The sequence below is a fragment of the Scyliorhinus torazame genome, unplaced genomic scaffold (assembly GCF_047496885.1).
Source record: "Scyliorhinus torazame isolate Kashiwa2021f unplaced genomic scaffold, sScyTor2.1 scaffold_750, whole genome shotgun sequence".
In the NCBI taxonomy this organism is placed as follows: domain Eukaryota; kingdom Metazoa; phylum Chordata; class Chondrichthyes; order Carcharhiniformes; family Scyliorhinidae; genus Scyliorhinus; species Scyliorhinus torazame.
The window spans coordinates 74828-98209 of record NW_027308477.1 but is presented as its reverse complement, the minus strand read 5'-3'; the positions used below and the strand labels follow the sequence as shown (position 1 = coordinate 98209).

Sequence of the window (23382 nt, the reverse complement as noted above, 5' to 3'; positions counted from 1 at the left end):
CTTTCCGCCAGAGGCAGGCGCCCAGGAGAGCCAGGATGAGAATTAGACCCGCAGCAGAACCAACACCAGCCGCTAGGGGAGCAATAGACTTACTTTCTGAATGAGACAATGGGAGAAAGAACAGAACATTGTGAATGAGCATCTTCTACCCAAGGTCAACAATGTGGTACTGCTGTTGGGACACTAATTGAGACGGGAATACTGCAGGCACAAACAGTTTCTCCAGGCCAGAGGGAGAGAAAATAAACAGAAGTTGAAAACTAGATGTAGGAACACACAAGTATCCAAACGAGGAGGAGATCCTTCGATCCATAACATCTGTGCTGTCACATTTAATCTCATATTCAATTAGTCTCTATCTCCCACCAAACCTTTTCGTTCTTCATCCTCCATTAACTTTTAATTCAGTATATATTCCAGTTACCATTTGAAAGTTACTGAATATGCTTCTACCAAGATTTCAAGCTGCATTCGCCACGTCACAAAAAATGCCTACAGAGAAGACACTATAATAATCTCAGCTCTGTTCGTTTCGTCAATGATGTTCAACCAACATCTCCTGTTTAGACATTCCCTCGCCACTGCACAGATCTATTGCTTATGTAACCAATCAAAGCTCATCATTATTTTGAAAACGCAGTTAAAACGCCATTTGGCCGTTTCACTTCTGCATGTAACATGATACAGCATTTTCCGGCCTTGTGGTATATTTTATAATGTTTTTATTTTGGTTTAACATTATTTGGATAATTTGATTGTATCAGTCCGTTTTTCCGAGTTTTTGAAAAGTGGTCCACAGTGAAAACTGCTAATCAGCAATGGGGTTCAAATCAATCCATTGATTTTAAGAAGTCTTACCTTTCATTTACACCAGACCGATTGCTCATTTTGGCTGTAAGTCATGAGAATTTTCATGAGATACCACCGTGTGCCAACTATCAGACAGATGTTCCATTATTCCCACCTGTATGTGTGTTACACCTGTGATGCTCACAATCCATTGGGTCAATACTGGAAACCTGCGGAGGGGAAAAAATCTGTCCCATGCCCACATACGTTTGAATTGTTAATTACAGTAGTTAGTGTCACCAGGATCGCTGATCGAAATTATTGTGGGGAAAACCTTCAGTAAAATTGAATGGATATATTGATAGCCAATCTCACTTACCTCTAACAGTGATCCTGACAGCGTCACTATGAGGCGAGGATAGGTTTCTTCCATTGATGTTTGCTTCATACTGACAGGTATAGTTTCCTATTTTCGAGTGGTCGATATTCTTGATGGCGAAGGTGACAGCATGTCTGTCTTCATCAGGGGGTTTGACACTGACTAAAGGAGGTTCTTCTTGCCTGTATAAGTAAAATGCAATGCCAGGACGCTCCAGGGGGCTTGTACAATTGAAAGTGATATCTCCACCCTCACTAACACCATCCAAATCAACTGAGAGATGTGGTTTATGTAAATCTGCAATTAGAAACAAAGGAACAGTGACGACTGATTGCAAACTCAACACTGACTTGTCGGGAGTGGATTATAATCTGAAAAAACGGCACAATTAAAATGAATACAATCACAGATGCGAGGAAGCAGGAGAGTGTAATGAGGAGCGAGGAGGGATGCACTTACAGACGACACAGAGATGTATAATGCGAAGGAAACACAACTGATTAATTTTAATGCAGGAGAACATGAATTGAGTCGTTTCTGTTGGAAGGATGAGGAGAACAAGAGTTTTTTTCATTCATTCATGGGATGTGGGTGTCGCTGGCTCGGCTCCTTACCAGCCCTTATTACCCCTTGACAAGATGGTGGTGAGCTGACGTCTTGAACTAGCATTCATTACCCATCCCGAATTACCCCTTGAGAAGGTGGTGGAGAGCTAACTTATTGAACTAGTGCAGTCTATGTGGTGTACGTACACCCACAGTTCTGTGTGTGCGGGGGTTTCCTCCGGGTGCTCCGGTTTTCTCCCACAGTCCACAGATGTGCCGGTTAGGTGGATTGGCCATGATACATTGCCCTTCGTGTCCAAAATTGCCCTTAGTATTGGGTGGAGGTGTTGACCTTGGGTAGGGTGCTCTTTCCGGGGGCCGGTGCGTACTCGGTGGGCTGGATGGCCTCCTTCTGCACTGTGGATTCGGTGATAATCTATGCTTAATCTAGGACAACGTTTCGACACAACATCGTGGGCCGAAGGGCCTGTTCTGTGCTGTATTTTTCTATGTTCTATGTTCTAGAGGCAGGAATGGGCCATATGGCCGCTCGAGCCTGCTCCGCAATTCAATAAGATAACGGCTAATCTTTTTGTGGACTTAGTTCCACTTAGGCGCCCGCTCATCATAACCCTGAGTTCCTCTACTGTTCAAAAACCTACCTATCGTTTCCTTCACAACATTCAATAAGGTATCCTCATCTGTTGAACTGGACAGGGAATTGGCAAGTTTACAGTGTTTTGAATGTAAAGTAAATGGAGTAGAAAAATGAGGCGCAGAAGGAGTTGGACCTTAAAGCGCGTTGGCAAGACATCCTCGAAAGAGACAGATAACTGATATGTGTTCTTGTAATAAGTACATGGACTAACAAAGGGAGTTCTGCTGAATATTTGTGCACCAATAGTTCTAACTTGTCTCCAATGCTGTGCACCAGACTGTTAAGGAATGCCAGGCCTTGGAAATAGCCTTGGAGTACATCAATCGAATGGTCGCAGTGCTGAGGGAAATGCGTTATATATAGAGACTGGAGAATCTGGGATTTTTCTGGACAGTGCAAGAAATTTTAGGGCAACATTTACAGGAAATATAACACACCACTTATTTGTTTCGATGAAGTAATTGGGGAGTCGGTGACGATACAGTCATAGAGCAGGCAAACTGACCCTTCCATCCAACACGTCTATGTCGACCATGACATATCATTAAAAAATATATATGTAGCGTACTCAATTCATTTGTTTAAATTAATTGGCAATTTAGCGTGGTTAATCCACCTACCCTGCACATCTGTGGGTTGTGGGGGCGAAACACACGCAACACGGGGAGAATGTGCAAACTCCATACGGACAGTGACCCAGATCCTGGGACCTCGGCGCCGTGAGGCAGCAGTGATAACCACTGTGCCACCGTGCTGCCCCTAAATATCACTATTATTTTTAGATACATTTAGAGTACCCTATTTTTTTTCCCTCCAATTAATGGGCAATTTGGTGTGGCCAACCCACCTGCCCTGCACATCTTTTGGTTGAAGGGGTAAAACCTACACAAACACGGCGAGGATGTGCAAACTCCACTCGGACAGTGATCCAGGGCAGTGATCCAGGCGGCATCATTCTAAATTTCCTCTGCACCCTCGCCATTGCATTAGTGCCCTTCCAATCGTGTGGCAACCAGAACTGCACACGGTATTTCATCTGTGGCCAAAGCAATGTTATATACATTTGGACAATACAACTTGCTCCTTTACTCTATACGCCGCGTAATGAAGGAAGTCGTTCAGTGTGCATTCTGCACTGCCCTATCTAGCCACATTTCGGGATCCATCGACTTTTCAACCAAATTCCCCTTGCTCCTCCATACTCCCTAGGAAACTACCGGACATTCTGTCTATCCTATCATTATTAGACCTCGTAAAATGCATCCCCGCAGATTATCAGGAGTAAATTCCGTCTGCTGTTGTTGTGCCCAACTACGAGTTGATCCGTATCATTCCCAGTCCAATACTGCCCTCCTCACTGTCAGGGACATCCCCAGTGTTCCTGTACCCTGCAAAACTACCAATTGCGCCTGCGACATTAACATGCACGTCATTGATGTATGTAAAAAACATTCATCCCTGTGGGACGTTGCTGGCCAAAGGCTTCTTATCAGAAAAACAACAATCCCATCAATGTAGCCAATTGTGAGGTTATTTGGTCGAAGAAAGATGGCAAGACAATATAGGCTCAATGGTGCAACTTTTCGCAGATCCAGGAGCCGACGGACCTCGGGGCTCAAGTGCATAATTCTCTAAAGGTGGACTGGCATTGAACTGTGTAAAGAATACTGATAAAATCCTCGGGGGTCATAAAGACTCATAGAGTATAAAAGCAAGGAAGTGATGCTACACCTCTATATATCATTGGTCAGACTCCATTTGGTGTATTGTGTTCCGTTTTGGGCACCTTATTTTAGGATGTTGAAGGCATGGAGAGGGTGCGGAGAGCATTTACTAGAATTATACCAGCAATAAAGGATTTTAGATACAGTGAAAGATCGGAGAAACTGGGCTTGTTCTCCATAAGACTAAGAACAAGAACAGAAGTAGGCCACTCGGCCCATCGAGTCTGCTCCGCTATTCAATCATGGCTGATAGTTTTCTCATCCCCATTCTCCTGCCTTCTCCCCATAACCCCTGATCCAATTATTGATCAGGACCCTATCAATCTCTGTTTTAAAGACACTCAGTGACTTGGTCTCCGCAGCATCCCCACCATCGAGCTGAAGAAAATTCTCCTATCTCTTTTTTCATAATATTATTCTTTATTATCACAATTAGGCGTACATTAGCACTGCAATGAAATTACCGTGAAAATCCCATAGTTGCCACATTCCGTCGCCTGTTCGGGTACACAGAGGTTGAATTCATAATGGACAGTTTCCCTAACAGCACACCTTTCGGGACTTGTGGGAGCAAACCGGAGTACCCGGAGGAAACCAACGCAGACCCCACACGGACAGTGACCCAAGCCGAACCTGGGACCCTGGAGCTGTGAAGGAACACTGCTTTCCATTGTCCTATCGTGCTGCCTATGCCGTTAGTCTGAAATTGAGTCTTCTGGATCTTGTTTTTCCTACAAGTGGAAACATCCACTATATCCAGGCCTCGCAGTATCCTGTGTTTCAATAAGATCCCCCCTAATCCTTCTAAACTCCAACGACTTCATACCCAGAGTCCTAAACCGTTTCTCGTACGACAACTCCTCATTCCAGGGATCATTCTTGTGAACCTCCACTGGACCCTTTCCAAGGCCCATCACATCCTTCCTTAGATGCGGGGCCCACAGTTGCTCACAATCCTCCAATGGGGGTCTCATCAGAGCCTTTTACAGCCTCAGAAGTGCATTCCTGGGCTTGAATCCTAGCCCTCACCATATGAATGCCTACATTGCATTTGCGTTCCTAACTGCCGAATGACCCTGCACGTTAAACGTACGAACATCGTGAAAACGGACTCCCAAGTGGCTTGCTGCTTCTGATTTGCGATGCTTTTCCCATGTGGAAAGTAGTCGACCCTCCAGTCCTTCTTCCAAGTTGCATACCTTCACACCTTTCCACATTGTACTCCTTCTGCCACTTCATTGCCCACTCTCCTAGCCTGTCTACGTCTTTAAGCAGCCCCCTTCTTCCTCAATACTACCTGTCCCTTTGCAGATCTTTGCATATCTGCAAACTTAGCAACAGTTCATTCTTCCAGATTGTCAATGTATCGTGTGAAAAGCTGTGCTCCCAGCTCTGATCCCTGAGGCACACGAGTCACTGGAAGCCATCCCGAAAAATATCCCTTTTGCCTGACCCTCAGCCTTCTGCCAGTCTGCCAATCCCCTATCCATGCCGGGTTCGTATCCTTAACACCATGAGCTCTTAATTTTTTGAAGAGTCTGCTATGCGGCACCTTGTTAAAGGCGTTCTAGAAATCTAAATAAATCGCGACCACTGGTTCTCCTTTGCCTAACTTCCTTGTTACATCCTCAAAGAACAGTATTTTCAGCCATGACCTCCTTTTGACAAAGCCGTGCTGACTCAGTCCTATTTTATCATGCACTTCCAAGTACTCCGCTATCTCATCTTAAATAATGGACTATTAAATCATACCAATTACCGAAGTCAGGTTAACCGGCCTATAGTTTCCCGTCTTTGCCTCCATCCCTTCTTAAACAGTGGTATCACATTAGCCATTTTACAGTCCTCTGGGACCGTTCCTGACTCCAGTGATGCCTGAAAGATCACCAGCAATGCCTGCACAATATCCTCAGCTATCTCTTTTAGGACCCTAGGGAGTAATCTAACCGGTCCAGGGGACTTATCCACTTTCAGACCTTTCAGTTTCCCCAGAACATTATCTTTAGTAATGGCCACTGCACTCACCCCTTCACCCTGATTCCCCTGAAGCTCTGACATCCCACTGGCGCCTACCACCGTGATGACTGATGCAAAGTGTCAGGTGGATGTGCCTTTAAGAAATGGGTGTTTATCAAATAGCTGCAGCGATGTCAGTGTGTGGTGGAGCTGGGCTGTCTTTCTGTCTCTCACTTTTATTTTGAGCTATAAAGCTGCATTTTGGCTCTGTTTAGTTTGGCTTTGAGTTGTAGGGCTGTATTCAAAGCAAACAGATGTGTAATTATGTCTCTCTCAACAAGTTAAAACATGTCTTCAGCTCACTTGATGATTTGTAACTTTGTTCTCAGAATAAACATTGTTTTGTTTCAAAAAATACTTATGGTCTCTGTTGCATAGCACCTGGAAAGTGGATCCGTCGGCTCCCCATAACCAAAATCTATTAAAAATCGTGGCTCAGGTGAACTCCATGACATATTTTAAGTTTCTAAACCCTGGGCCATAATTAATTGTGGGCTCGTCCGGGATGAAGATCTATCTTTCGTGATTGGGTTGACTTAGTAAACTGAAAGACAGTGAGGGGTGACCATATTTGAGTTTGCTTTTCAGGTGTGGTATTCCAGTTTCAGAAGGCAGTGTGTGTTAGACAATGGCTCATTCAGAGGCTCGGGTGTATTGGGGGTTGGAGAAGGTCACACGCAGTACCTGACGAACAGAGACAAAAAAAAAGGCTTTTAGACTGGCAAAGACATTGCAGTTAATGTTGCCTGACAGCGTACGAAAAGGCGAGGTACATACGGCGGTAGCTGAACATTTAAACTAGCCTGAGATACAGTCGGACGTATTAGAACTGGCAACATTTCAGTTATAGTTTAAACAACTGGAACATGAGAAAGAATGAAAGCAGCTTGAAAACGCAATGATGGGAAAAGAAAAATAGAGAGAAAGAGATAGAGAGGAAAAATGAAATGACAGAGAAAGAGATAGAGAGGAAAAAGGAAATGTGAGAGAAAGAGAGAGAGAGGAAAGGGAAAAAGAGAGAGAGTTTGAACTTCGGAAAATGGCCATGAAACACCAGTCAGTGAAAATTGGCAGATGTAAAGGGACACGTACAGTTTCAGGATCGTACTGAGGATAATAAGCTTGAGCGTCATAGTCGAAGGCTCGGTGTGGATCTATTTAAATATGTCCACGCATTGCCAAGGTTTGATGAGAAGAAGATAAAAGCCTTTTTCATTTCATTTGAGAAGGCAGCTGAACAACTGAAATGGCCACAGGACATGTGGGTATTACTTATTCAAACGAAGTTGGTAGGTAGAGCTAGTGAAGTGTTTTCATCATACCGGAGGAGGTATCTGGAACGTATGAGGAGGTGACAAAACCCATCTTATGTGCATATGAACTCGTGCCTGAAGCCAGACAAAAGGTTTAGAAATTTAAGGAGGTGACCTGGTCAAACATATGTGCAGTTTGAAATGATCAAACAGAGTACTTTTGATAGGTGGATAGGGGCTTTGAAAACAGATCAAACGTATGACGCTCTCAGAGAAATAATACATTTAGAGAAGTTAAATCTTCAATTCCGGATGTAGTGCGAACTCACGTGGAAGAACAGAAGGTTAAAATTGTAATTTTATCAGCAGAAATGTAAGATGATTATGAATTAGTTCATCAATCAATGTTTGGTTTCCGACATCAGTTTCAGCCTGTGAGGGATAGAAACTGGGGAAAAGAGAAATACTCAAGCGGTAAAGGTAAAGGAATCTGACGGGAGATAATAAGGAGAGTGTACCTCAGATTAAGAAATAAATCCAGGAGGTTGGAAGAGTCAGGAAACGTTTCAAATGTTTTCACTGTAATAAGCTAGGCCATATAAAGTCACATTGTTGGTTGTTGAAGAAAAGCACTGGGGAGACTGGTGTGGTAAAACAGGATAAGAGAATGAGGTGTGTTAACGTGGGAAAGAACAGCCCCAGTGAAGCGAAGGATGTGCCTGATCAAGAGGTAGTTGATAAGAAGGTGCCAGATCTCTTTAAATAATTTACTTGTGTGATTAAAATTTACTCATGTGTATCAGTAGAAGCAGGTAAAGAAGCCACATTTTTAAGAGATACGGGAGCTAGTCAAACTTTGATGGTAAGAGATGTGGAATTATGTAGTTTGCGAGGAATATTGCAAGAAAAGGTGGTAATATGTGGAATTCAGGGTGAGAGAAGTAGTGTTCCATTATATAAGGTAAGGTTGGAAAGCGCAGCGATGAGTGGTGAAGTGGTAGTAGGAGTAATAGCCAAACTATCGTGTCCAGGAATAGAGTTAATCTTAGGTAATGATAAAGCTGGATCGCAGGTGGGAGTGGTGTCTACTGTGGTTGATAAACCAGTGGAAAATCAGACAACTGACGTGTTGAAGGACGAATACCCTGTGATGTTTCCGGATTGTGTAGTAACAAGGTCGCAAAGTCATAGGATAAGACAAGAGGAGAAATCAAAGAGTAAAGATGAAGTTGAAGTGCAATTATCAGAAACGAATTTTGATCAGATGGTTGGATAAGAACAGGTGGAGGATGAGGCGGATATTTTTAGTTCAGGAAAATTGGCGGAGTTACAACAGAAAGATAAAGAAATAAAACGGATGTATCAGAAAGCATACGCGGAAGAGGAATCTGAGTGTATATCAGAATGTTATTACCGTATAAATGATGTCTTGATGAGAAAATGGAGACTTTTGCATATGCAGGCGGATGAAAAGTGGAAAGGAGTTCAGCAAGTGGTATTGCCGGAAGTGTATAGAAAGAAGGTGTTGCGAGTTGCACATGAGGTCCTAGTGGGAGGGCATTTGGGAGTAAGGAAAACTCAAGCTAAAATTCAAAAATATTTTTATTGGCCTGGACTACATAAAAATGTAGCTACATTTTGACGGTCATGTCACACATGTCATGTGATAGGGAAACATCAAGCAGTGATAAAACCAGCGCCTTTAATACCCATTCCAGCATTTGAGGAACCTTTTACAAGGGTCTTAATTGATTGCGTAGGACGGCTTCCTAAAACGAAAAGTGGGAATCAATATATTTTGACTATAATGGATGTGCCTCCTAGGTTTCCATAGGCCATTGCAGTACGCAATATTACAGCTAGAATGAATGTGAAGGAGTTACTTACATTCTTTACCGTAGATGGACAACCCACAGAATTACAATCGGATCAAGGATCACGTTTTACCCAAAGGGTATTCAAAGAAGTTATGGATAGTTTATGAATAAAACAATTTAAGTCAACTGCGTACCATCCAGAATCGCCGGGAGCTTTAGGAAGGTGGCATCAGACATTAAAGACGGCTTATTGTCAAGATTATACAGAGGATTGGGATAAAGGAATTCCATTCATACTGTTCGCAATTAGGGATGCACCTAATGAGTCAACCAAATTCAGTCCTTTTGAACTAATGCTTGGTCATGAGGTAAGAAGACCACTTAAATTGATTAAGGAAAATTGGTGAGTAAGCAGTCGGAACTTATATTATTGGACTGCGTGTCAAATTGTCCTGAACGATTAAATAGAACAGGGGAATTGGCTCGACAATCTTTAAAGGTTGCACAACATGTGATGAAACGGGTAGCGGACAAGAAAGCAAAAGTTCGCAGTTTTCCCAGTGGAGACAACGATTTAGTATTATTGCCAGTGGTAGGTGAACCTTTAAAAGCTAGGTTTGTGGACCTTATCATATTGAAAGGAAATTAAGTGAGGTGAATTATGTGGGAGGAACGCCAGATAGAAGGAATACTCACCGAGTGTGTCATCTGAATATGCTTAAAAGGTACTTTGAAAGGGAAGGAGAGCAAAAGGAGGAGGTTTTAAAGTGAAGAACTGAATCCAGATACTTTGAATTTGACATTCCTCCAATTAAATTGGAAAACGAGGATGCTCTTAAAAATTCGGATAAATTGTTGAGTAAGTTCCAGAGGAAAAACTAACTGACCTGAAAGAGTTATTGATATCACATGGGCAGGTTTGTGGAGATAGGTTAGCAAGTACTAAAATGGCTATACATGATGTAGATGTGGGAAATGCTTTTCCAATTAAACAACATCCGTGTCCACTTAATCGTTTAAAATACGCACTGCATAACAGAGAGATTGAAAGTATGCTTTAAAATGGCACAACTGAAGTGGGCTGCAGCCAATGTACCTCACCCATAGTGATAGTACCGAAACCGGACGGTACCCAACGGTTGTGTGCGGACTATAGAAAGGTGAATGCAGTTGCAAGAACGGACTCTTATCCTATCCCACGCTCAGAGGAATGCGAAAGTGGGACAATCAGCTTTTATTTCCAAACACTTAAAGGTTACTGGCAGGTATCTTTGTCCGAAAGGGCGAAGGAGATTTCAGGTTTTGTGACTCCAGATGGTATATACCAATTCAAGGTTATGCCATTTGGCATGAAAAACGCCCCAGCCACATTTCAACGATTACCTCACAAAGTTGTTTCAGGATTACCCAATTGTGCGGTGTACATCGACGATCTGGTAATTTTCAGCCAGACATGCAGAGACCATTTTGAAGCGTCTGTTGGGGTTATTCGATCGAATTCAGGAGCCGTGTTTGGTTGTAAACATAGCTAAAAGTGAACTTGGAAAACCCAAGTCACTTTCCTTGGCCACACAATCGGAGAGGGTCGAATGGTGCCACGGGCTGTGAAAACAAACGTTATTGGGGAGTTCCCAGTATCCTCAGCACGAAGGGAAATGATGCGATTTCTTGGCATGAGTGGAATTTACCGGTAAATTATGCCGAATTTTAGCAGTGTGGTCGCTCCACTGACGGATTTGCCAAAGAAACGTAGGAAATTTCTTTTGTCAGTGGAGTGTGAACTGGCATTTGACGGCTTGAAGTCTGTGTTAGCCACTGCTCCTGTGTTAGCCATCTCAAATTATACCAAACCATTCAAAGTCGCTGTTGATGCGAGTGATGTGGAATAATATGTGTGGCAGGACGAGAACACGTGATAGCCGATGCTTTGTCACGAATGTGATGAAGAGAAGCAGATTCGGTGGATGAAGAAGAAGTAAAATGGACTATGTTGTTATACCTGTTTGTGTCTTTTGTTTTGTGAAACGTAAAGATATTTTACTGTCAGTATATCTTAAACGGAAAATAAAAAGGTGAAAAATGAAACCGTCCTAAAGTTGATGGTTTATTTTTTTATTCTTGGTGTGAGGTGTCAGGTGGATGTACCTTTAGGAAATGGGTGTTTAGCAAATAGCTCCAGTGATGTCAGTGTGTGGCTGTAGCTGTGCTGTCTTTCAGTCTTTTACTTCGTTTTGAGCTGAAAATATGCTTTGTGGCTCTGTTTTTGGTTTCGTTGTCAGACGTGTACATAAGAACATAAGAACTTGGAGCAGGAGTAGGCCATATAGCCCCTCGAGCCTGCTGCACCATTAAATGAGGTCATGGCTGATCTTTTGTGGACTCAGCTCCACTTTCTGCCCCGAACACCATAACCCTTAATCCCTTTATTCTTCAAAAAACTATCTATCTTTAACTTAAAAACATTTAATGAAGGAGCCTCTACTGATTCACTGGGCAAGGAATTCCATAGAGCTATCTTCAGAGCAAACAAATGTGTAATGACCTCTCTCGACCAGCTAAAGCGTCTTCAGCTCAGTTGATAATTTCAAAGTAATACCTGTTTATGGAGAGAATTCAAACCTGTTGTCGTTGTTAAAAGGGTTAACTTATGGATGTTGCTCGGAAAGGCATTAAGGGCTATCTATAGAGTATTGTATCTCTGGGGTTACGTATGTTTGTAGTTGATAAGATGTTTCCAGTGTATTTTTTAAAATGTTAACTGGGTTAATAGAATAAACATTGTTTTGTTTTTTAAAAAATACTTATGGTCTCTGTTGCATAATTCCTGGAGAGTGGATCCTTGTGCTCCCCATAAGCAAAACTATTAAACGTCGTGGATCAGCTGAACTCCATGATATACTTTGGAGTTGTCTAAACCCTGGCCCATAATAAATGTAAGCATTCAGTTCTTCTGTCATTTCTCTATTTCCTATTATTACTTCTCCAGCCACATTTTCCAATGGCCCAATATCTATTTTTGCCTCTCTTACCTTTTTTATGTATTTTATATTGCTAGTTAACTTGTCCTCATATTTCATGTTCTCCACCGTTTCTGTTTTTTTTAGTAGTCCTCTGCTTGCTTTTAAAGGCTTCCCATCCCCTGGGTTCCCACTAATCCTCGCCACTTTGCAACCTTTTTTCTTTTGTTTTTATCTGGTCCTTGACTTCCCTCGTCAGCCATGGATTCCTTGTCCTCCCCTGAGCATGTTTCCTCCTCAATGGGATGAATTTCTGTTGTGCCTCCCGAATAATCCCCCAAAGCTCCTGCCATTGCTGATCCATTGTCTTCCCTGCTAGGCTTCTTTTCTAATGAGCACTGGTCAGCCCCTTCCTCGTGTCCTTGTCGTCTCCCGTATTTAATATTAATACCGTTACATCTGATTCCAACTTCTTCCTATCAAACTGCAGGGTAAATTCTGACATATTGTGGTCACTGCTCCCTCAGGGTTCCTTCACCTTAAGTTCCTAATCAAGTTACCTCATTACACATCACCAAATCCAGAATTGCCTGTCTCCGAGCAGGCTCTGTCACAACCTGCTCTTAAAAAAAATCTGTTCGGCATTCCATAAATTCCTTTTCTTGGGATCCACAACGGAATTGATTTTCCCAGTGCATCAGCATATTGAAGTCGCCCATGATTATTGCAATTGTCATGCGAGAGTGCCTTTAAGAACTGGATGTTTAAGCAATGTGCCCTTAAGAAAACAGTGATGTCATAGAGTGGGTGGAGCTCAGTTCAGTTCAGCCATTTGGCAGTTTGGTTTTGCAGTTTGAAAAGTGACTGGCTGGTTTTGCTGTGAGCTGATTAAAAGGAGAAAGCCAGTGTGAGACTGGAGGTTGTGTGTGTCTGTGTGTTTCCAGAGAGTTTTCAGGAAGAAAGCAAGGTGCTGGAGCTGAAGTCAACCGAGCAACTATATCTCTGCCATTCTACAGAAATAATGTCTATCCTTTAACCTGATGTCATACTGTTTAAAGGTGTTAAGTCTCTTGAAAGTTGAAGGAACATTTTAAGGAGTTATTGACTGTTGCAATATTTTCTGAGTTATCTTTGAAGTAAGGGGTGTTAAGAGATCCAATGTTTATTTCAGATGTTAAGTTCAGTTCATGGAATAAACATTGTTTTGTGTTTAAAAACCCACGTGTCCATAATTGTAATCCCACACCAAAGAAAAAAGCCGTGTGCTAGGAAAAGCAACACATCCATTAAAGGAAGAGGTTGGTTGAACTCCATGATACATTTTGGGTTCTGAAAACGCCTCGCCCATAACACGATATTGCCTTTTTGACTTGCCTTTTCTGTCTCCTGATTTATTATCTGCCACACATCCTGGCCAGTGCCAGGGGGCATGTACATAACTCCCATCAGGTACTTTTACCTTTGCGATTCCTCAGCCTACCTGGAGATTCTATGCCTTCTGATCCCATACCGCTCCTTGCTATCGATTTATCTTCATTCTTACCAACAATGCAACCCCGCCCCATTGACCACCTGCCTGCCCTTTTCATAGGACACATCCTTGTATATGGAGATTCCTGTCCTGATTCCCCCTGCAGCCCCATCTCTGTGATGCCCACATCATCGTACCGGCCAATTTCAATGCGTACAACAAGCTCATTTACCTTGTTCCGTGCACTGTGTGCATTAACATACAACATCCTGAGTCCTGCATTGACTCCGCCCTTCCCAAACTTGTCACCTTCTTTGCTGTGCCTGCGGGTAATGTCGTTCTCTTATTTTGTTCTATGTTTCCCCTTCAGTTATTACACTTTCTACGCTAACGTTGAGTGGTTTCCAACCCCTGACATACTACGGTAAATCCTCCCTAGTGATTCTAGCAAACCTACCAGCCAAGATATTAGTGCCCCTGCAGGTGAGATGCGGCCCCTCCTCCTTGGACAGGTTTCCTTGGATCAGAGAACATTAAGCGGCGAATATTCTGAACAATTTTGACAGGGTCAAGAGGATATTCCTTTTCCACTAATTGGTATGTCAGTGACTAGCGGTCACAATTACAAGACGGCAATCAAGAGAGCTATGAGTGATATGTTTTTGGGGTTTGAATGCGCTGCCTACTGTTGGAGGTGGATTGCATAGGACTTTGCCGAAGAGAGCTGGATATATATTTGCAATTGATGAACATAAACATAGAGCATGCAGTGCAGAAGGAGGCCATTCGGCCCATCGGGTCTGCACAGCAGGATACTGATCGGTTGGAGACTTCGGCAGAGAGATGCCAGATGGAGTCTGATGTGGACAAATGTGAGGTAATGCATTTTGAAACATCTAATACGAGTGCGAAATAAGCAATAAATATCAGAACTTCCGAGGTAGTGAAAGGCACAGGGACCTGAGTGTACAGGTCGACAGGTAACTAAAAGTGAAAACGCAGGTCGAGAAACTCGGAAAGAAGGAATGTGTCAGGTTCTCCTTCATCCACGGCATTGAGCCTGAAGGATATGGAGGCTTTGGAGGGGGTACAGTGAGTTTACGATTATGTTGCTTGATATTGAGGATATTACAGGGGCAGCACGGTAGCATTGTGGATAGCAGAATTGCTTCACAGCTCCAGGGTCCCGGGTATGATTCCGGCTTGGGTCACTGTCTGTGCGGAGACTGCGCGTCCCCCCCGTGTCTGCGTGGGTTTCCTCTGGGTGCACCGGTTTCCTCCCACAGTCCAAAGATGTGCAGGTTCGGTGGATTGGCCATGATAAATTGCCCTTAGTGTCCAAAATTGCCCTTAGTGTTGGTGAGGTTACTGGGTTATGGGGATAGGGTGGAGGTGTTGACCTTTGGTAGGGTGCTCTTTCCAAGAGCCGGTGCAGACACGATGGGCCGAATGGCCTCCTTCTGCCCTGTAAATTCTATGATATGACAACATGCCGACCTCCGAGACAAAGCTACAATTATCGGTCCGGAGATCTCAACTGGAGATAACCGAAATGAAGTCGAACTGCTGGTCATACGAACAAGGAGAATGAATGACGCGGTGGGTGCAGGTTGTCGGGTGATATTTGACAGTATATGCAGTAGATACCACTCCAGGGGGAAGGGGGTACGGAATTGGGCATTCGTTGATAGAGGAAATCAATGGCACAGTCCGGTACTTTATGCCTGTAATAAACCCCATCCGCCACAGGACTATGGTTTCACCTTAGCATATCAATTTCGCCCCCGAATGGATGAATCTTTCCCTACTAACATACCCATCACACCTTACCACCAATATCACCACGACCCGCTCCCCCGACCGGCTCCGAGTCCCCACGACCACAGTTGATGCACCGTCGGTGAAATCATGTCACATTCGGTCATTTACAGAATCAATCGTTGAGGAATGATATGGACACTCATTTAGAAATACTGTTCGCTTCTACCGTGCCACCTCGGTGACAGGGAGCCGCCCCAAATGAAAGTTACATTGTTATTGCCGTGAACCGGAGCTGAAATAATCAATACGTAAAGCACATAGAATAAACATAGAAGTTTCATTTAAATGTTATTTACCTGATATGGTCACCTCCACAGTCTCGCTCATTCGGGATATTAGCTGCCTACCACTGACGGAAATTTCATATTGACAGGCATATCGCCCTTCACTTCTTCTACCAGTGGCCCGGAATGTTCCAAAATTGTCGTTTCTGACAATTTGACGGGAGGACAAACGTTGTTTATCTTTGTAAAAATTGAAGTATTTTTCTCGATTATCTCCAGTAACTGTGCAGGTAATAGTGAGAGTCTCTCCTCTTACATATACTCCGGTTGATTGATCAAGGACTGCCCTTGGCTTTTTTAGGGGATCTATGGTTCAGAGAAAGTGGATAGAATAGTTATAAATGTATCAGAAGAATACATATTAGGGCCATTGTTCGGACAAAAATCTCCATTCATCTGTCTGAAAGCACCCTGAGTCTCTGAGGATCACAGGCCACCATCTCCTTTTTTAGAGAGAGCTGATTGTTGGGATTTAACCTGCCGTTCGCCACACCGCAGGCAGGGGGGGACAGCTGACAGTGTGAGGTCACATGTATACTGAAGGTTGCCCGAGGGATACAACCCACTGTTGGCGTCTCTCCGGAAAACAAAACGGCCTCACAGTCCACTGAGCTGCTCCCTGACTAAATCCACAGGTTTGTTACAGGTGGTATTTTCAGCCTGAATTATGAAGCACAAGTCCCAGTGTGTATAAAGCCATCTCCAATAGTGAAATGCACCCTCAATACTGGCACCGGGGGATGTGTCAGTCTAGATTATAGAGATCTGGTACAAGACTATCTGTATCTAGCTCCAATAGTGTAGCAATCAATACTGGCAACGTCTGGAGTGTCAGTCTGGTTTAATCTAGATCATATATACATGCGCGTCTGTCTCGATTAACCGGGTGAATATACATATCGAGACAAGGCCAAAATTATATGCACGGTGAATTTGCATGGAGACAATCCAAAAGAAGTTGAACTATTGGTCATACCAAGAAAGAGAGTGAATGACCAGTTGGATGGCTGGAGGTTGGAGAGTGGTCTTCTGGGCCAGGGTTTAGAGAACCCCAAAGTGCATAATGGAGTTCACCAGACCAACAACTTTTTGATTTTCATTTAGTGTACCCAATTCATTTTTCCAATTAATGGGCAATTTAGCGTGACCAATTCACCGACCCTGCACATCTTTGAGTTGTGGGGGAGAAACCCACGCAAACACGGGGAGAATGTCCAAACTCCACACGGACAGTGACCCAGAGCTGGGATTGAACCTGGGACCTTGGGGCCATGAGGCAGCAATGCGCCACGGTGCTGCCCTACCAGACCCACAACTTTTAATAGATTGTGGTAAGGGGAGCACACGGCCCACTCTACAGGAGCGGTACAGCAGAAATGGAAAAGGAATTTGAAAGCAAAACAATATTTATTCCATGAACACAAGTTAACCTTTATAAAACATAGCGAACATCTTAGCAACCATTCATTCATATACAACCCCCAAATAATCCAACACTAAGTAATCCATGCTTTCCTTTTAACATCCATAAGACATTTTAAAAAACTTAACAGAAGCACATCAGGTTTAAATTCACTACTGAGAGCAGTTACCACTTTGAAAACCCCAAATGAACATTCATATGATTGCAGGGATTCATACACATCCTAGTGTCATTTTAGCTTCTCCAAAATTAAAATGAAACCAAACCCACCCTTCAGCAAAAGCCTGAAGCGAAAGAAAAAGCTGACAGACAGCCCAGCTCGACCCACTCTCTGACATAACTGCAGTAATCAACATCCATTTCAGAAAGGTACTCTCACATGACAGTGGCGTTTAACTAAGCAACATATAGCTCTCCATGGGGGCTGTAGGATCGGAATTGTTCATTCGTTGGTACAGAAAATCAATGGCAGAGTCCGCTCCTTTCAAGCAATATTATGTAATCAACTCCTAAATCACAGGACTGTGATTTCACCGGAGCTAGCTAAATATCTCCCAGTGAATGCACCTTTCCATACTAATATACCCCTCACACCCTGCATCAAATTTGACAACCACCCACTCCCCATACCGGCTCTCTGAGTCCCCAAATCCACAGCCGATGCACCATTGGTGAATTCATGCCACATTCTGTCATTTAGAGAATCAATCGTTGATGAATGAAATGGACACTCATTTAGAAATACTGTCGCTTCTACCGTGCCACCTCGGTGACACGGAGCCACCCCAAATGAAAGTTAAATTGTTATTGCCCGGAACAGGAGCTGAAATAATCAATACGTAAAGCCCACAGAATAAATATAGAATTTTCTATTCCATGTTATTTACCTGATATGGTCACATCCACAGTCTCGCTCATTGGGGATATTAACTGCCTCCCACCGGCGGAAATTCCATATTGACAGGCATATCGCCCTTCATTGCTTCTATCAGCGACACGGAATGGTCCAATTTTGTTCTTTCTGTCAATTTGACGGAAGGACAAACGTTGTTTATCTTTGTAAAAATTGAAGTATTTTTCTCGATGATCTCCAGTCACTGTGCAGGTAATAGTGAGCGTCTCTCCTCTTACATACACTCCGGTCCATTGATCAAGGACTGCCCTTGGCTTTGCCAGCGGATCTATGGTAAAGAGAAAGTGGACAGAATAGTAATAAATGTATCAGAAGAATACATATTAGGACCATTGTTAGGACAAAAATCTCCACTGATCTGTCTGAAAGCAACCTGAGTCTCTGAGGATCACAGGCCACCATCTCCTTTTTTAGAGGGAGCTGATTGTTGGGATTTAACCGCCGTTCACCACACCGCAGGCAGGGGGAACAGCTGACAGGGTGAGTTCACATGGATACCGTAGGTTGCCCGAGGGGTACAACCCACTGATGGCGTCTCTCCGGAAAACAAACCGGTCTCACAGTCCACTGAGCTGCTCCCTGACTAAAGCCACAGGGTTGTTACAGGTAGTATTTATGAAGCACAAGTCCCAGTGTGTTTCTAGCCACCTCCAATAGTGAAATGCACCCTCAGTACTGGCACAGGGGGATGTGTCAGACTAGGTTATCGAGCTCTGGTCGAAGACTATCTGTGTCTAGCTCCAATAGTGTCGCATTCAATACTGGCAACGTCTGGAGTGTCAGTCTGGATTAACTTGATAATATATATATGCGTTTCTGTCTGGATTAACCTGGTGAATATACATATATATATATATATATCCGAGACTACGCCAAAATTATATGTCCGGTGAATTTGCATGGAGACAATCCAAAAGAAGTTGAACTATTGGTCATACCAAGAAAGAGAGTGAATGACCAGTTGGAGAGCTGGAGGTTGAAGAGTGGTCTTCTGGGCATGGTTTAGAGAACCCCAAAGTGCATCATGGAGTTCACCTGACCAACAACTTTTTGTTTTTCATTTAGTGTACCCAATTCATTTTTCCAATTAAGGGGCAATTTAGCGTGACAAATTCACCGACACTGCACATCTTTGGGTTGTGGGGGCGAAACCCACGCAAACATGGGGAGAATGTGCAAACTCCACACGGACAGTGACCCAGAGCCGGTATTAAACCTGGGACCTCGGGGCCATGAGGCAGCAATGCGCCACGGTGCTGCCCTACCAGACCCACAACTTTTAATAGATTGTGGTAAGGGAAGCACACTGCCCACTCGACAGGAGCGGTACAGCAGAAATGGAAAAGGAATTTGAAAGCAAAACAATGTTTATTCTATGAACTCAAGTTAAGCTTTCTAAAACAAAGTGAACATCTTAGCAACCATTAATTCAAATACAACCCGCAAAGAATACAACACTAAGTAATCCATGCTTTCCTTTCAACACCCATACGACTTAAAACATTTTTTAACAGAAGCACATCAGGTTTAAATTCAGTACTGAGAGCAGTTACCACTTTGAAAACCCCAAATAAACATTCATAAGCTTGCAGGGATTCATACGCATCCTGGTGTGATTTCAGTGTCTCCAAAACTAAAATTAAACCAAATCCACCCTGCAGCAAAAGCCTCAAGCGAAAGTAAAAAGCTGACAGACAGGCCATCTCCACCAACTCTCTGACATCACTGCAGTAATAAACATCCATTTCATAAAGGTACTCTCACATGACAGTGGCGTTTAACTAAGCAACATATAGATTTCCATGGGGGCGGTAGGATCGGAATTGGTCATTCGTTGGTACAGAAAATCAATGGCAGCGTCCGCTCCTTTCAAGCAATATTATGTAATCAACTCCGAAATCACAGGACTGTGAATTCATCGGAGCTAGCAAAATATCTCCCAGTGAATGCACCTTTCCCTACTAATATACTCCTCACACCATGCATCAAATTTGACAACCACCCACTACCCATATCAGCTCTCTGAGTCCCCAAATCCACAGCCGATGCTCCATTGGTGAATTCATGCCACATTCTGTCATTTAGAGAATCAATCGTTGATGAATGAAATGGACACTCATTTAGAAATACTGTCGCTTCTACCGTGCCACCTCGGTGACACGGAGCCACCCCAAATGAAAGTTAAACTGTTATTGCCCTGAACCGGAGCTGAAATAATCAAACGTAAAGCCCACAGAATAAACATAGAATTTTCTATTCTATGTTATTTACCCGATATGGTCACATCCACAGCCTCGCTCATTGGGGATATTAACTGCCTACCACCTACGGAAATTTCATATTGACAGGCATATCGCCCTTCACTTCTTCTGTCAGTGGCCCCGAATCGTCCAGTTTTGACGTTTCTGTCAATTTGATAGGAGGACAAACGTTGTTTATCTTTGTAAAAATTGAAGTATTTTTCTCGATTATCTCCAGTCACTGTGCAGGTAATAGTGAGAGTCTCTCCTCTTACATATACTCCGGTCGATTGATCAAGTACTGCCCTTGGCGTTGCCAGCGGATCTATGGTGAAGAGAAAGTAGATATAATAGTTACAAATGTATCAGAAGAACATATTTTAGGGCCTTTGTGATAAAAAAATCTCCATTGATCTGTCTGAAAGCTCCCTGAGTCTCTGAGGATCACAGGCCACCATCTCCTTTTTTAGAGAGAGCTGATTGATGGGATTTAACCTGCCGTTCACCACACCGCAGGCAGGGGGAATGGGTGACAGGGTGAGGTCACATGGATACCGTAGGCTGCCCGTGTGGTAACACCCACTGTTGGCGTCTCTCCGTACCATAAACTGGCCTCACATCCAACTGAGCTGCTCCCTCACTCAAGCCACAGGGCTGTTACAGGCGCTATTGTCAGCCTGAGTTATGAAGCACAAGTCCCAGTGTGTACACAGCCACCTCCAATAATGAAATGCACACTCAATACTGGCACTGGGAGATTTGTCAGACTAGATTATAGAGCTCTTGTCCCAGACTATATGTATCTAGCTCCAATAGTGCATCACTCAATACTGGAGTGTCAGTCTGGATTAACCTAGCTCATATATATATGTGTCAGTCTGGATTAACATGGTGAATATATAGATGTATATCTCTGAGACAAAGCCAGAATTCTATGGACTGAGGATTTGCATTGAGACAATCCAAAAGAAGTTGAACTTTTGGTCACACCAACAAAGAGAGTGAATGACGAGGTGGGTGGCTGGAAGGTGGAGACGGGTGTTTAACGAAGCAACATGGAGCTCTCAATGGGGGCTGTAGGATCGGAATTGGTCATTCGTTGGTGCAGAAAATCAATGGCAGAGTCCGCTCCTTTCAAGCAATATTATGTCATAAACTCCGAAATCACAGGACTGTAATTTCACCGTAGCTAGCTGAATATCTCCCCCAGGTGAATGAACCTTTCCCCACTCGCACACCTCTCACACTCCGCCCCTCATTTCACCACCACCTCCTCCCCATACCGGCGCCTGAGTCCCCAGAGCCACAGCCGATGCACCATCGGTGAATTCATGCCACATTCTGTCATTTAGAGAATCAATCGTTGAGGAATGAAATGGACACTCATTTAGAAATACTGTCGCTTCTACCGTGCCACCCCGGTGACGGGCAGCCACCCCAAATGAAAGTTACATTGTTATTGCCGTGAACCGGAGCGGAAATAATCAATAATCAAAGCCCACAGAATAAACAGAAGTTTCATTTCTATGTTATTTACCTGAAATGGTCACCTCCACAGTCTCGCTCATTGGGGATATTAGCTGCCTACCACCGACGGAAATTCCATATTGACAGGCATATCGCCCTTCACTTCTTCTATCAGTGACCCGGATTGATCCAATTTTGACGTTTCTGTCAATTCGACGGGTGGACAAACGTTGTTTATCTTTGTAAAATTTGAAGTATTTTTCTCGATTATCTCCAGTCACTGTGCAGGTAACAGTGAGAGTCTCTCCTCTTACATACACTCCGGTCCATTGATCAAGGACTGCCCTTGGCTTTGCCAGCCGATCTATAGTAAAGAGAAAGTGGATAGATTAGTTCTAAATGTATCAGAAGAATACATATTAGGGCCATTGTTAGGACAAAAATCTCCATTGATCTGTCTCAAAGCACCCTGAGTCTCTGAGGTTCACAGCCACAGATCAAAGAGAGAGCTGATTGTTGGGATTTAACCTGCCGATCACCACACCGCAGGCAGGGGGGAACAACTGACAGGGAGAGGTCACATGGATACCGTAGGTTGCCCGAGGAGTACAACCCACTGATGGCGTCTCTCCGGAAAACAAACCGGTCTCACAGTCCACTGAGCTGCTCCCTGACTAAATCAACAGTGCTATCAAGCGGAATTTACTAAGCCATAACTTGCTCACTGCCGCTTAGATCCGGTTTACCACGGTTACTCATCTGCTGGCATCATTACAGCCTAGGGTCAAACAAGGAAAGACGAGCTGGAACCCAAACGATAGCTAACACTTTCATTGATATCGAAGGTCGAATATGGCTTCAAGGAGCCTTAGCAAAACTGGAGTCAATGGGAATGAGTTCTGAAACTGTCCTCTGTTTCGAGTCATACAAAGCGCAGTGTATGATGGTTGTGGTTGTTGAAGGTCACTCACATAATTGTCTGGACATCACTGCAGCAGTTCCTCAGGGTAGCGTACTAAGTCCAGAAACGGAACTGGACGAGCCTTACAAACACTGTGGCGACTAGGAATCCTGTGGCAAATAACTCAGAGTTGGAAATATATCGCTGTTTCTTCACTGTCCCAGTGTGAAGACCGGGGTATTTCCTCTCTAACGGTGTGTGCAGCACAAGGGACTGCGCTTCAAGAAGGCAACTCACCAACACATTCTGCAGCGACATTAGGGATTTGGAATAGATTGTGGCCCAGCCAGCGAAACCAACATCTGGGAAATAAGAATTTAAAAAGGGGTTGCATGGAGTGGGAGTTAAATGTGCTTTCCTCTGCCTCATGAGAGTGCGATCAAATCTGCTTAAATCGGCTCATTCACGTATTACCTCCGGTGCAGCCCTCCCTCATTCTTTCCACGGGTTTGGGGTGGGGGCTAGTGTCGGCGTGGATTATGAAGCTCAAGCCTGAAAGCATATACATCTACCCCGCCCAGTGCAGCCTTCTTCAGTACAGGCATCGAGGTTCGTGTCAGCCTGTGTTATGGATCTCAGTTCCTGAATTATTTACATCTACCTCCAAGAGTGCAGCACCTCCGCAGTAGCGGAAACGGACGGGCTGTAGAAGGAGTTCTGCTCC

General features: G+C 43.8%; 1 protein-coding gene across 1 annotated transcript; it reads right to left on the bottom strand.

Moving 5' to 3' along the window:
- Positions 1-18120, bottom strand: LOC140406649 (immunoglobulin superfamily member 1-like; the record flags this gene model as incomplete). The annotated part of the gene is made up of 4 exons (XM_072494652.1): positions 18025-18120; positions 15727-16020; positions 1169-1465; positions 1-96 (listed from the first exon to the last, which is right to left on the bottom strand). Coding segments are annotated over exons 1-4 (718 nt in total), but the record flags the coding sequence as incomplete, so codon positions are not given.
- Between the last annotated feature and the right edge of the window lie 5262 nt (positions 18121-23382).